The sequence below is a fragment of the Sapajus apella genome, unplaced genomic scaffold (genome assembly GCF_009761245.1).
Source record: "Sapajus apella isolate SASKATOON/1434 unplaced genomic scaffold, GSC_monkey_1.0 scaffold3, whole genome shotgun sequence".
In the NCBI taxonomy this organism is placed as follows: Eukaryota; Metazoa; Chordata; class Mammalia; order Primates; family Cebidae; genus Sapajus; species Sapajus apella.
Window position 1 is genome coordinate 19,086,409 of NW_022436943.1, and position 13,699 is coordinate 19,100,107.

The window sequence follows — 13,699 nt, forward strand, 5'->3', positions numbered from 1 at the left end:
CCTCTTTGCCTCTTTGGTTCCTTTAACTGTCTATGTCCACTTTTAGTATACCAACAACATCAGATGTCACTATTAAGTTATATTTTAAAAAATTACTATTTCCACAACTGGTCTTTTCTAATGTAGTGACCTTTTCTAACCTCTCCAAAAAAGGCAAACACAATTAGCTCAGACATTAGTCTAAACTGGCTAAACAAGGAGATTTTAAAGAAACAGACATTCAGAGCTAAATATGAAATCTTGAATTTTTTTATTTGAAGATGCCCTTTTAAGTAAAACTTGTCTAGATGAGACCTCAATATCAAATCTTCCATAGAAAACACAGATAAGAGTCCATTAGTTAAAATCCTTATAACCTATTATCTAGATGTTTATTATTTCCAGACAAAGCCTACAAAATAGTAAATATTTTACTCAAAGGAAGACACTCGAAAAGTCCTAACTTTACTCATTTATTTAATAAGCATCAAATGAATGCCTACTTTGGTCAGGGTCTATACTGGGAACCAAAGTGCTTTAAGTTGCTAACTTGAAGTTACTGCTGGTGGGCAAGATTCTTAAGGGATTATAAGAGCAGAAAGCAGGTGTATCTAATCCAGTGTTCTGGTTTTTTTTTTTTTTTTTTTTTTTGAAAGCGTACTTTTCAGAAGAAACAAGCCATGAGTAGAGCTTAAGGATCCAAGCATTTAAAAAAAAACTATAGCATCCTCAGAAGTTCATATTTGGAAAAGAACTTAAATGTGATTTTTTAAAAAGTCCTATGGAAAGCAAATATGCACTTAGGCACATTTCAGAGATAAATGTCCACCCATTTTGACCAGGTTATAAAAGAGGGCCATGTTAATTCAGCACTTTGGAAGGTGAGAGGATGGCTGGTAGCCAGGAGTTCAAGACTAGCCTGGTCAACACGAGACTATCTCAAAAAAAAAAAAAAAAAAAAAAAAAAAAAAAAAGATGTGAACTGCCTTCCCCCTTCCAAATATTAGAACCATTGCCATAGACACCTCACCTCAGAAGCAGTGATGTATTTGAAATAACAAACAGAAGAGATGACTATGGCAGCAAGGTGGAGACTTATTATCAGGGAATGAAGGCTGCATATACTGTGACCAGCTGGAAAGCTACTACTTTGAGACAGTGTCACTCTGTCACCCAAGCTGGTGTGCAGTGGTTCGACTGTGGCTCATTGTAGCCTTGACCTCCTGGATTCAAGGGATCCGCCTCCTGTCTCAGTCTCCCAAGTAGCTGGGACTACAAGGTATGTGCCACCATGCCCAGCTATTTATTTTTTAAATTTTTTGTAGAGATGGAGTCTCCCTGTGTTGCCCAGGCTGCTCTCGAACTCCTGGGCTCAAGCAATCCTCCTGCTTCGGCTCGAAAATGCTAGCAATACAGGTGTGAGCCACATACCCTCTGGAAACCTACTATTAACAGGGCAACATACATGCAACAAAAGAAGACTTTAATTAGGAAGATAGATGTCAATGAGGTGTGAAGCAGAGCCTAGAAAAATAGTCTAAAAAATCATCAGAACTTGCATGTAAAACAGATGTAATTAAGGAGTGGAGGGAGAGCATCATAGGGTCATCAGCATTCTTTATAATGCCACCAACTTATAGAGAATACAAGATCATCACCCAGTCTCCTACACTTTCATGGGTGTAGGAGAGGCTAACTTCAGTTTCAAGTAATAGAAATGTCAAACAGCACACCTGTAGTCAATCCATTAATATCGGAAAATGCTATTCAGTTAAAAAACAAGCAATTAGTATTTACTCCCCTACTCAATTACAGCCCTTTTCCAATAATTTAATTAGTAGAAAAGACATTTCCAACACAAACATTAAACTAAAAGCATTAAAAACATCAAAATCTTTATTCCTTTGCAACAACCCAATGGAATATACTAAAAGAACAAAAACAGTAATTTCTACTTCCAAATACAAATTTTAGAACAAATTCATTTTACAGAAGGAAGACAAGGCCATAGTAAATGTGGTGTCAAATAAATACATGCTAGTGGCAATGACAAATTATAATACTTGGTAGAGAAAAAGACAAGAAGGTCTCTTTTGCAGCTTTCTGATCACCTCTGATATCTGAGTGACAGCATCCTCTCTGGTCGCTTAAGTACTATCCTCAGAAATTCAAATCCTTTAAGTGTTACAGAGCAGATAGATAATGGTTATTCGGGTTATTATAACATCCTGCCAACCAGTTCTCTCCTCAAACTCTAAACCCACATACACACTACCTCTAAACAGCAGCATATACGCATTTGGTCATAATTCTCTCCTGCTTAAAATTTGTATTATTGCCCCCCTTATTTTTATTTTTATTTTTTAAAGATGGGGTTTCACCATGATGTCCAGGCTGGTCTTGAACTCCTGACCTCAGGTGATCCACCCACCTTGGCCTCCCAAAGTGCTATGATTATAGGTGTGAACCACCACGCCCAGTCTATTGCCCATTTGTTAAGAAAATAAAATTTAATGTTTTTAGCGTGACAGGAGATCCTTCATGACCTCAAGCCTATCTATTCAAACTTAATTTTTCATCGGGTACAGGGACCAAACTGCCTTCTCTAAGGTATATTCTCCACTTCCCTCAGGCTGTTTTTTCCCCCAGGGGCAGAGTCTCACTGGTCGCCCAGCCGGGAGGGCAGCGGAGCACCTCCCAGGTTCAAGCGATTCTCCTGCCTCAACCTCCAGAGTAGCTGGGATTACAGGTGTGGGCCAAGACACCCAGCCAATTTTTGTATTTTTAGTAGACAGAATTTCACCATGTTGTTCAGGCTGGTCTCAAACTCTTGACCTCGGGTGATCCACCTGCCTCGGCCTACCAAAGTGCTGGGATTACCGGTGTGAATCTAATTGCATTGACTAAATGCCTTCCCCACCCTGGTCACATCTATTCATTTAATGCAATTAAAATTCAAGAGTCTGTTGTACAAGTTTCTTCCAACCTCTGCACGCAGAACTGATTGTTCCCTTCCTTAATCTTCAGATAGGGCATGGTGGCTCACACCTATAACCCCAGCACTTTGGGAGGCCAACCAAGGCAGGTGAATTACTAGGTCAGGAGATCAAGACCATCCTGGCCAACAAGGTGAAACCCCATCTCTACTAAAAATACAAAAATTAGCCAGGTGTGGTGGTATGCACCTGTAGTCCTAGCTACTCAGGAGGCTGAGGCAGGAGAATCGCTTGAATCCGGGAGGTGGAAGTTCCAGTGAGCTGAGACAGCGCCACTGGACTCCAGCCTAGGCAACAGAGGGAGACTCTGTCTCAAAAAGGAAAAAAAAAAAAAATCTTCAATGTACCCTGATTATATTGCCACCATGAAACCTGCATCTTTTTTTTTTTTTTTTTTTTTTTTTTTTTTTGAGACGGAGTTTCTCTCTTTTTTTCCAGGCTGGAGTGCAATGGCGCGATCTCGGCTCACCACAACCTCCGCCTCCTGGGTTCAGGCAATTCTCCTGCCTCAGCCTCCTGAGTAGCTGGGATTACAGGCACGCGCTACCATGCCCAGCTAATTTTTTGTAGTTTTAGTAGAGACGGGGTTTCACCATGTTGACCAGGATGGTCTTGATCTCTTGACCTCGTGATCCACCTGCCTTGGCCTCCCAAAGTGCTGGGATTACAGGCTTGAGCCACCACGCCCGGCCGAAACCTGCATCTTTTTTCAGTCATGTCTGTCTCTCTTTACGAAAAGTTCCTTGAGGGCAGAAATCTTATTTATGGATTTTTCTCTCTAGTGTCTTGCATCAACCTAATACAGGTAAATTTAAGATGGAGAAGAAAGCTAATCCTAGGTACACAATAAGATGTACTCAGACACTGCTACCGAAAGTTTGAAAAGCATAAGGGATATGAACTGTTGCTGAATAAAACACAAAGAATAAGTAATGTAAAATATATAAATAATAATGGAATTGAATGGGCTACAGGCTTAACTCTAACTTAATTGATTTCTCCTCAGTGAAAGGGCTTTCAGATTTTCCTTCTCAGGTGTTAAAAATCAACTTACCAACCAACCAACCAATCAACCTTCAGGCCTTATTTCTGCCAAAAACAAATTAGGCTGGTAGATCTGCCTTTCATTCTTTGTTTCCTCAGCTACTGACATCAATATATTCCAACTGGAAATTTCAATCAGATCACTGGTCTGAATATTATTTAATTTCTGTAAAGGTTAACTAAATTTACAACAATAATAAATTTCGGTGCATGTTTCTCCTGGAAAGAGTTTTCAGGATGTGTGATTTAGGCTATGAAAATTTCACAACTGGGTAGAAAGTGATCTAAACCAAGAACAAGTGGTAATCACTGTTATTAAGGTAATTTTAAAGTTCTCTGGGCCAAATAGTCAGATACTGAATGAGCTAATCATTGAACTGACTCTGACGATATAGTCAATTGTTACTCAAAATAAAACTATTAATTTTCCCTCATATCTTTATAATACAGGGATACCTCTGAATTAGAAGGCTCAAAACAGACTCAGAAAGCATGTATTACAAGACTCTTCCACGAAAACTCCATAATAACCAAGGTCCAATTAACAGAAGAATTAAACTTTTCGGGGCCGGGCGCGGTGGCTCACGCCTGTAATCCCAGCACTTTGGGAGGCCGAGGCAGGTGGATCACGAGGTCAAGAGATCAAGACCATCCTGGTCAACATGGTGAAACCCCGTCTCTACTAAAAATACAAAAAATTAGCTGGGCATGGTGGCGTGTGCCTGTAATCCCAGCTACTCAGGAGGCTGAGGCAGGAGAATTGCCTGAACCCAGGAGGCGGAGGTTGCAGTGAGCCGAGATTGCGCCATTGCACTCCAGTCTGGGTAACAGGAGCAAAACTCCGCCTCAGCCTCCTGAGTAGCTGGGATTAAAAGGAGGAAAACTCTTTCTCAAAAAAAAAAAAAAGTAAAATAAAATAAAATTCTACCTTTAAAAAAAAAAAAAAGAATTAAACTTTTCGGTAACTACCAAAGGATTAATAAAAGGGACTTTTCTTAAAGTAAGAAAAGTAAACTTTCACAACATACAGTCATGCATCACTTAACGACAGGGATATGATCTGAGACATCCATCAATTGTCACTGTGCAAATGTCATACTGTACACAAACCTAGATGGTATAACCTACTACACATGTAGGTTATATGGTCGGGACTATTGCTCCCAGACTGCAAACCTGTACACTCTGTTACTGTAATGAACACTTCAGGCAATTCTAACACAATAGTATGTCTATCTAATCTATCTAAACATGAAAAAAGTGAAGTAAAAATATGGTACACCTTACAGGGCACTCAGCACGAACGGAGCTGCATGACTGGAAGCTGCTCTGGGTGAGTCAGTGAGTGGTGAATGAAAGGTTTGAGACATTACTATACACTGCCGTAGACTTTATGAGCACTGTACACTTAAGTTACACTAAATTTTAAAAAACAAAGTGTGCTACCACTTTACGGGACAACTATCATATATGCACTCCACCCTCATTATGCAGTACATGGCTGTGTTAAGATGTGGCCAAATTCCTCTCAGAAATGGGACTCTCTAAGAGAGAAATAATAGGGAAAACAGTTTAGTACTCCTAGCCTCAAACTGATTTCTTACCTAAGAATTCTAGAACTCTCATTTTTATGTTTTTAAGACACATTCAAGAGTGTCTTTGTGAAGCTGAGAAAAAGTGCATGTACGAGAAATAGGCTCAGAATGTTCAAAGAAACTGATGGCCACAAAGTCTCTGACGGTATAAAATAGAACTGATTGGTGATCAAAATAAATAATAACGGCCAGGTTCCATGGTTCACCCGTGTAATCCCAGCACTTTAGGAGGTCAAGGTGGGAGAGTCGCTTGAGCCCAGAAGCTTGAGACCAGCCTGGGCAACACAGAGAGACACCCCCACCCCCAACAAAAAAATTTTTTTTAAATAGCCAGGCATGGTGGCACACACCTGTAATTCTAGCTACTCGGAAAGATGCCTGAGCCCAGGAGACTGCAGTGAGCCTTGATCACTGCACTCCAGCCTGGGCAACAGTCACTGTCTCAAAACAAAACAAAACGGTAATCATGATAACAAATAATGGCACTAAGTGGTTATTTGCTGGCACATATACTTTGCATACATAAGGCAACTAGAAGTTAACTAATTTGCTTTCCCAAAAAGTGGAGATTTAAGAGCAAAGTCCCCTGACCTTAAGCCCAAGTAGGTGCTTACGTTACATGTTGTGTTATACTGCCTCCTACAGGTAATTGGAGGCTGCAGAAGAACGAAAAAAATGATTGTATTATGCCCAAAGGAATAAAACAGATCTGGAACCTGTCACTCATGTTAAGACAAAGAGATACACATAGGTGGTACCTGGGGTTGATAACAAGATATCCCCTCAAGATTAGTTATAATGAAACTAAGAAATGATTAGGATCAATTCAAAGTGAAAACACCCAAAATCCAATCAAGGTGACCAACATAAAATCCCAGGACTCATAGGACTTAACAAAACTGTAGTCCTCAGTATATGCATATTGTATAGAACGTCCCAAACAAAGGAGATGGCCTGCAGATTGCACTGACGGAGGAATTTAAAGGAGTGAAGAGAAAAAGAGTCATACTTCAGGTCAAGTTTAGAAAGGTTTTTCCTAGGAATTCCAAGATGCAGATATATGCCCAGAGGAGAATACATCCAAGCTGAGGCTACGTCGTTATCCAACTAATCCCCTTTCTTCGGATTTCAGGTTCACTTAAGGAGCTAATTATAATTTGCATTCCCATTCAGGTCTGCCTACAGGGAGAGACTACACTGACAAGGAGTGACTGGTCCACAGTAGATTCTTAAATTTTCTTACATTCATTCCATTTAAAATTTTCTAAGTAACCAATCTAGCCCTATTTGGAAAATTAAATTTCCATTTTCACAATTCCCTCAAATCTCCATCATCTTGCTACATAACTTCAGAAATGTTACTTAACCCTTTAAGGCTTTAGATTCTTCCTTTGTAAAATGGGAACAAAAATACTTTGCAAAATAATTGTGTTTGACACGGAACTGTTCTATCTCATTCTGTTGCCCAAGCTCACAAAGCTAGTAATTGCAGAAAGCTGGGCTCTGAACCCAGACTTACTTCAAATCCATTCTTTTTCCATTACGACATTCTCTAGTCTCAGTTCTGTCACCCCAGACTCTCTGAAGACTTAGGACAATTTACTTAACCTTTCTGGGCCTTACATATTTAAGTGACTTTCCTTCTAGGGCTTAGGCAACTAAAATGTGTGCAAAACAACAACAACCCTACTACTTAGTCCACAAGGACGCGGGGGGCGGGGGGAAATCACCCTGTGCTTTAAAGTTAAAGCCCTAACTTCTGAGAAACCGGGGTGCTGTGTCTGAGGTTATTGGTGTGCCTAATTAACTCCAGAGTAAGCGTGCTGAACGGCAGAATCATTCCAATCAACAGACTACCATCCGAGAGCTAACTTTATAAGATCAACGACTGGCTGGCTACCAATACAAAAGAATGAATTCCATCCACCACCACAGGTTGCCCTAAAGTCAAAAAGGGAGAACTGATCAACATCTGTAAATAGTAAGGCTTACTATCTCTAGACTGGAAATGTTAAAACAAGGACTAAGAACTAAAGTACAGCTTACTTGTTTTGTAAGCACTTTCATGGTGTTTGGTAAATAAACTCCATACTAATCTAAATCCACGGCTTGATACAAATAACTTCACACTAAACATTTCTAATGCTAAACTGCATTTAAAAAACTTTCTGAAAAGGAACAGTATAAAAAAAATCTCAGGGAAGAAATCTGAGTAAAAGAAAACAAGCAAAAACTACAATGATTTACCAAAACCAGGCTTTGGAAAGAAAGTTCAATAGAGGTTAATTTAGTAAAATTAAATTATTCACAAGAGCAAGGCGTTCCAAATAGCACTCTCTACATTTACATACAGCTCTCGTATTTCACATTATCTTGACCCCATACTCTCATAAAGAACTTTTTCGGCTGGACATTTTCCTGAAAGGGGTAGCCTTAAAAGTAAAGGAAAACTACTTAATCCACTCTTCAAAGAGTTGCCCCTTCGACCAGCACACTAAACGTCTATAAGCATACAGCAGCTTCTTTAAAATCGCAGCTAATAAAATTTGTTACCGCAAGTCAGGCTTTTAGGTTAAAACCTTCAACCTCACTTTCTTTTTGATTCAATCTGATAAGCAAAGAAATCTGAGTCATAAAAAAGGAATATCCAGCGCTACGATAAGACAATTGTCATTCCATCCCCTCCCCCCACAACACACACACAACTTTTCAAAACTCGTTCCCAGGTTTTCTAAGCCCCCACGCGTAAGCTCCCCGCACCTCTCAACTGGAACGAAGTCTTCACCCAGGAAAATGGTTTTGAGATTCTTTTTTTGGGGGGGAGAGGGAATGATAAATCGTTCCCTACTAAGATCCCAAGAAAGTAGGAGCAGGATGTACTGTACCTGGGCGTTGGCGTGGAGTTTGTGCTCGTTAGAGACGTGGTGCCTCAGGAGAAGGGTTTTCTTGTAGTTGCGGGTCCCTCGCGAAAGCTCATCATGCCCCACTTGGGGAAGGTCTACGCTTCCCCCATCCGCAGGGGTCTTTTGGCACCAGCCGCAAGACATAAGGCCAGTATCCCTGGAATAGCGCAGCCACGGAAAGTCCTTGAGCCAGGAGGCCTGGAAGGAGGACTGAAGCTTCTGCATTAGAGACTTGGGCCGCGCGAGCGGGAAGTGCTGGACAGTCTCTCCTTCGCCAGCTCCCACACCGCTGCCCTCCACTTCGTCCCCGCCATCGCCGCCCGACCGCCTGCTGCTACTGCAGCTGCCGCCTTCCGCCCCGCTGCCGTCGCCCAGGCTCGCCCCCTCCTCCTCGTCCTCGGTGCTGTCGCTCAGGGACGCGCCGTCCTGCATCAACTCCTTCCTCTCCAGCGCGTCCAGCTCCAGATCTACAGTCGCCGGCCCTCGCCCATTGAAATGCCTCAGGGGCCACGCCGAAGTCTCGGGGCGACCGCGGCTACTGCCATTGTTGCCGAGACCCCCGCCGCCGCCGCCTCCTCGGAAGGCCAGAGTCCGACGGTTCCTTTCCGCTAGCAGGGGGCCCCCAGCGCCACCGCCGCCCAGCGAGGTGGGGCCGCCCGCGTCTTGGGGGAGCAACTCCTTGGCTTCCTCGGCGACGCCAGCGGCCGCCCCAGCGGAGGCCTCCAGGTCTTGGGGCTCCAGGCCCTCCAATTCCACTTCCTCGTCGGCCCCCCGCCCATTAGGCTGCTGAAGCGCGGGCGGCGCTGGCGGCGGGGGCTGTCTCGGCTGGGGCTGCGGAGGCCAAGCTGAGGCCTCCCCGCCAGCGTTATTGTTCGTGGAGCCGCCGCCGCTGGCGGTGACCAACCCGCCTCCTCGGAACGCCAGCGTCCTGCGGTTCATTTCACTGAACGACATGGCGCGCGCCGCCGCCGCCGCCGCCCGGTGCCCCGGCTCGCGCACGGCCTCGGGCCGCGTCCCGCGCGCTCCCCGCGGCTCCCCCTCCGTCTCGCCCCCGCCCCCGGCGTTCCGGTCTCGCGGGGCTCGGCCTCGCCCTCCCGCCCGGCAGCCCGGCTCGCGCTCGCTCCCGGGGCTGCTGCACGCGTCCGCTACCTCTACCGGGCCGCCGCCTCCGACCGCTCTCTCGTCCTCCACCCCCGCCCCGCCGCGCTACGGGCAGCGTCCCGCGCGGAGAAGGGGGCGGGCGGCGGAGAGGTGAGGAGCTAACCGGGGACGCGCGAGGCCTTCGAAGTTGAGCGGCGGAGTGCGGGAGACCCTCCGCTGCCCCCTCTTTAAAGCCGCGCGCACACACCGACCCTCCACACAGATATCCTTCCTCCGCGCGCCGAGGAGTCCCGACGCCGCCGCCGCCGCCGGCTTCGCAGGCGCTGAGGGCGAGAGGCACGCTAAGCTGCTCGGCTCCGCCACATAACGAAGCGACAATAAAGCCGGCGGAGCGTTTCCGTCCGACCAGGCCCTGGCGGAGGTCGAATGGCAAATGAACAACGGACCGTGCGCCCACAATGCACCGGGGTAGCAGTAACCGCTGGAGGGGGAAAGGGTGGGGGCCGGGCTGGGGGAGGGGGGCTGGGCTTGGGGCTGGGCAGGGGTGGGGTGGGGGCGCCAGGGGACCGGGAAAGGGGTTGGGCCGCGCCTCCGGCCTGGGGGCGGGGGTGCGGCCGCAGGGAAGGAAGTCGGCCGAGGGGCGGGGGACAAAAGGCCGGGCGGCGGGCTGGGGGTCTCAGGGAGGGGGCGGGCGTGTGCGGCCAGGGCCGGGCTACGCGGAGGACAAACAGCTGGCGAGTGTCAGGGTTTGGCCGCCTCCCCGCTGCCCACACGCACCTACCCGCGCCCGGGACGCGCATTTCCTTCTCTCGCCACGAGTTCACCTGGGACTTTGCAAATAACTGTGCGGTGGGAGCTGCGCTCCAGCCTTGTCATTTGCTGAGGGTGGGTGTCGGTGCCCAAGGAAGTGAACTTATTTTGTTCCTTCACAAAGACTGGACCAGGCGTTGCCTTACACGCGAGGAGGTTACGACCACGGACACCACCTCCTCTGATGCATTGTGCGAGGCAGCACCTCGGGCCCATGGCAATAATCATTTCACAGAAAATGCACCGCCCCGAGTGTCTTATTGCTGTGATGAAATGGAAATTTAAATAAAAGGTCGAACACGTGCGTTCACTGGGAAGTATTGACATGGGTGTTACATCACCAGCAGCCAATCAGATAACTCCAGTCATGTTTATACTTCTACAACCACCTTGTGAGTATTACAGTATGTCATAACGTTATAAATATTAGGCAGGGTTTTCCCCAGGAGCGGGGAGGAGTCTGCTTCTACGGACGCTGTGAGCCGCTCCGAAGGTTGTGTGTTTAAAGACAACAGTTCGTTTTTAAGATTTTTTTCGAACTGTTTACATTGTATGGAATTCAGATTGATTCCAATAGAATGAACTGGAAATGAAATCCCACAAATATAATCATAGTAGAGTTTTTTCCAATTTAGGGCCCTTATACTCCTTGAAAAAATTTTTAATATGCTAAATTTAGCAAATACTAAAGTGTTTAGACTCATCTACTGACTTGAGAATTTAAGCCTGTTTCGGGTTAAAAAAAAGATGCTTTCAAGTTATGGAAAGTTATGGAGGGACCTTTTACTGTTAAGTAACATATATTAGAAGTTGAATCACAAACTAATAAAATGCTTAAGATAATTATTCACTAGAAACGAATATATGGCAGGGCAAATTTTTTAATAATACATATGTGCATAAAATGAGAACTATACATGAACTCTTCATAGTTATACATTAATGGGAAGGGTTATGTTAGACGCTTGAACCTCCTACATAATATATATTAGTGTAAATAAAGTTATATATGTTTTGTAAAGAGCAGGTGTTACAATTTTTAGACCCTCTAGTTATATGATTCTTGTTCTCTTCAAAAAAATTTTTAGATTTCAGAACTAAGAGCAGTACGTAAAGTCTTGTATAATGTAAAAGATGGTGTGTTTTTTAAGGTTACTTTAAAAAGCAAGCTTTGGCTGGTCCCAAGGTAGTACATTTTCTCAACCGGTTATTCACAGTTGGTTACCCTTTGTGCCACTCTTTCCCCACTTCCACTTGATTAGTCTTTTAAAAATAATTAAATATTTAAATAAACGAGTCTTCTCAAACGTATTATAAAATACCATTTGTCTTCATGTTTTTTAAATGGACTAAACACATAAATCCACATCCAGACTCATATATTGATTGTATAGGTTTATTCAAAGCAACATTCACTTGATTAACTGTAATTTTAATACCTGTGTAAATGAGCGGTGTTGTATATCAAACAAAAAACATTGGTTCTATCTTACAGATTACATGTAATTTTAATGTAAAGAATACTACTGGCCTCTCACAAAAGGATTTTGTCTTTGAGTTATTTTTCCAGTAGTAAACATATTGTCATGTGGCCACCAGTGGTCAAGAGCTTGAAATTCTGATATAGTTCCTCAGGTGGGTGTAGTTGTAGGGTGTTTGTTTGTTTTTGTTTGTTTTGTCCTTCGTTGTTTTAGTTGCTGGGAAGTTTTAAGACAGTGGAGTCTGTGATCTTGACCTAATTTGTACCCTTAAGAAATAAGACCTCTGCCTAGTGTGGCTGTATATAATATGTGCCACATATGGAAGAATGCCATTTGTTTTTAATGCTTGTTTTTTTTCATTCTAGGCATTTTGAAAATAAATACATTTATTATATTTTAACCACCACAGCCTCCACCCCCCAAAAAGAGGGAAGAGTTACTGAAGTTAATTACTTACCTAGGATAAAGGTGATGGGAAGTGAAAAATGGACTTAAGAATTTTTATTTCAATTCTAAACCCTACTTTCATTCCAAAACTGTTAAATTCAAATCTTTGCTGCTTCTCATGTCATATCCCTGGTACATAGTAGGCACTATATAAGTTTATGTTAATATTTTTGCTTTCTAGTAGTGCCAGAGTCAACCAAAAACGTTTAAATCCATAATTGTGTTGTGTTAGAACTGCCTTTTTCTCAAACATGTATCTTACCTTATGTTTTATAAAATCCACATTGTCTTCTGTCTGAAGTTATGTTTAAATATGGACTAATTAGGAATGAATGACACTAGATTCAAGTGGTACAAATAAATGACTTAAACTCTAGGACCACTGAACTAACAAATAGTATCAGTGTGATGTATGTGTGTGTGTGATTGAGTATGCATGTCTGTGTGTGTGCGTATATATATGTATGTGTTCAGTTGTCTTCCTCTAAACTCTGAAGGAAGGTAGAAATCAGAAACAAAGCTCAAAGGGATAGTAATCACAAATATCTCATGATACTCCGTAAGAAGGGAACTTTGAGTAACAGAAGGGGATCTCCTATGCTGTGAATGGAGTTTTTAGGAATTCCCCAAGCCCTTCCAGTCTCTTAGCAAGGAGGGATGTGTTCTCCCCCTCTAACTCCTATACTTATTGTTAGGGTACTACCATATTCAAGGGAATTCCCCCTTATGCTTACCAGGGGAACCCCTTAAGAATGGGGCATCCCCAACCAATTTGTCCCCTAATTTCATCTTACCCCACATAAAACAGTTGTAGGTTACACTTGATACTGGCTCACCATATCTCTGTAATGGGGCTTAGCTTCTATACTTGGCCCAGCTGATCTTTGAGGGGCAAACTTGATTGTCCTTCACTGCCTTGGTAGAGGTACTTTGCCTCTTAGGTTCTAGGGATAGTAGCCTTTCTGTCTGTGGGATTGACAGGAGTCATCCACCAAAATGAAGCATGTGAGGACAGGGACTGTCTTTCACCTCCATCCCAACCCCACCAGCACATAGTAGGCAAGCAGTGTTTGTTGAATAATTTTTGTATCTTCCCTTGCAGTCAAATTTGGTAGACAACCGTTTGTTTTATATGTTTTGTTTTGTTTTGCTTAGTACAAAAATATTCTTCTTAAAGGTATTGAGTGGCCAGGCATGGTGGCTCACACCTCTAATCTCAGCCCTTTGGGAGGCCAAGGCGGGTGGGATCACGTGAGGTTGGGAGTTTGAGACCAACCTGGGCAATATGGCGAAACCCTGTCTCTACTAAAAATACAAAAATTAGCTGGGCATGGTGGTGTGTG

At 43.8% G+C, this 13,699-nt stretch overlaps 1 protein-coding gene across 1 annotated transcript in view; it reads right to left on the reverse strand.

Moving 5' to 3' along the window:
* Positions 1–9,537, reverse strand: part of ZBTB10 (zinc finger and BTB domain containing 10) — a 39,473-nt gene extending 29,936 nt beyond the window's left edge. Inside the window, exon 1 of the mRNA XM_032250563.1 lies at positions 8,500–9,537. Coding sequence (XP_032106454.1) covers positions 8,500–9,471 — 972 coding nt within the window. The 5' untranslated portion in view covers positions 9,472–9,537. The remainder of the gene's footprint in view (positions 1–8,499) is intronic.
* Positions 9,538–13,699: the final 4,162 nt, after the last annotated feature.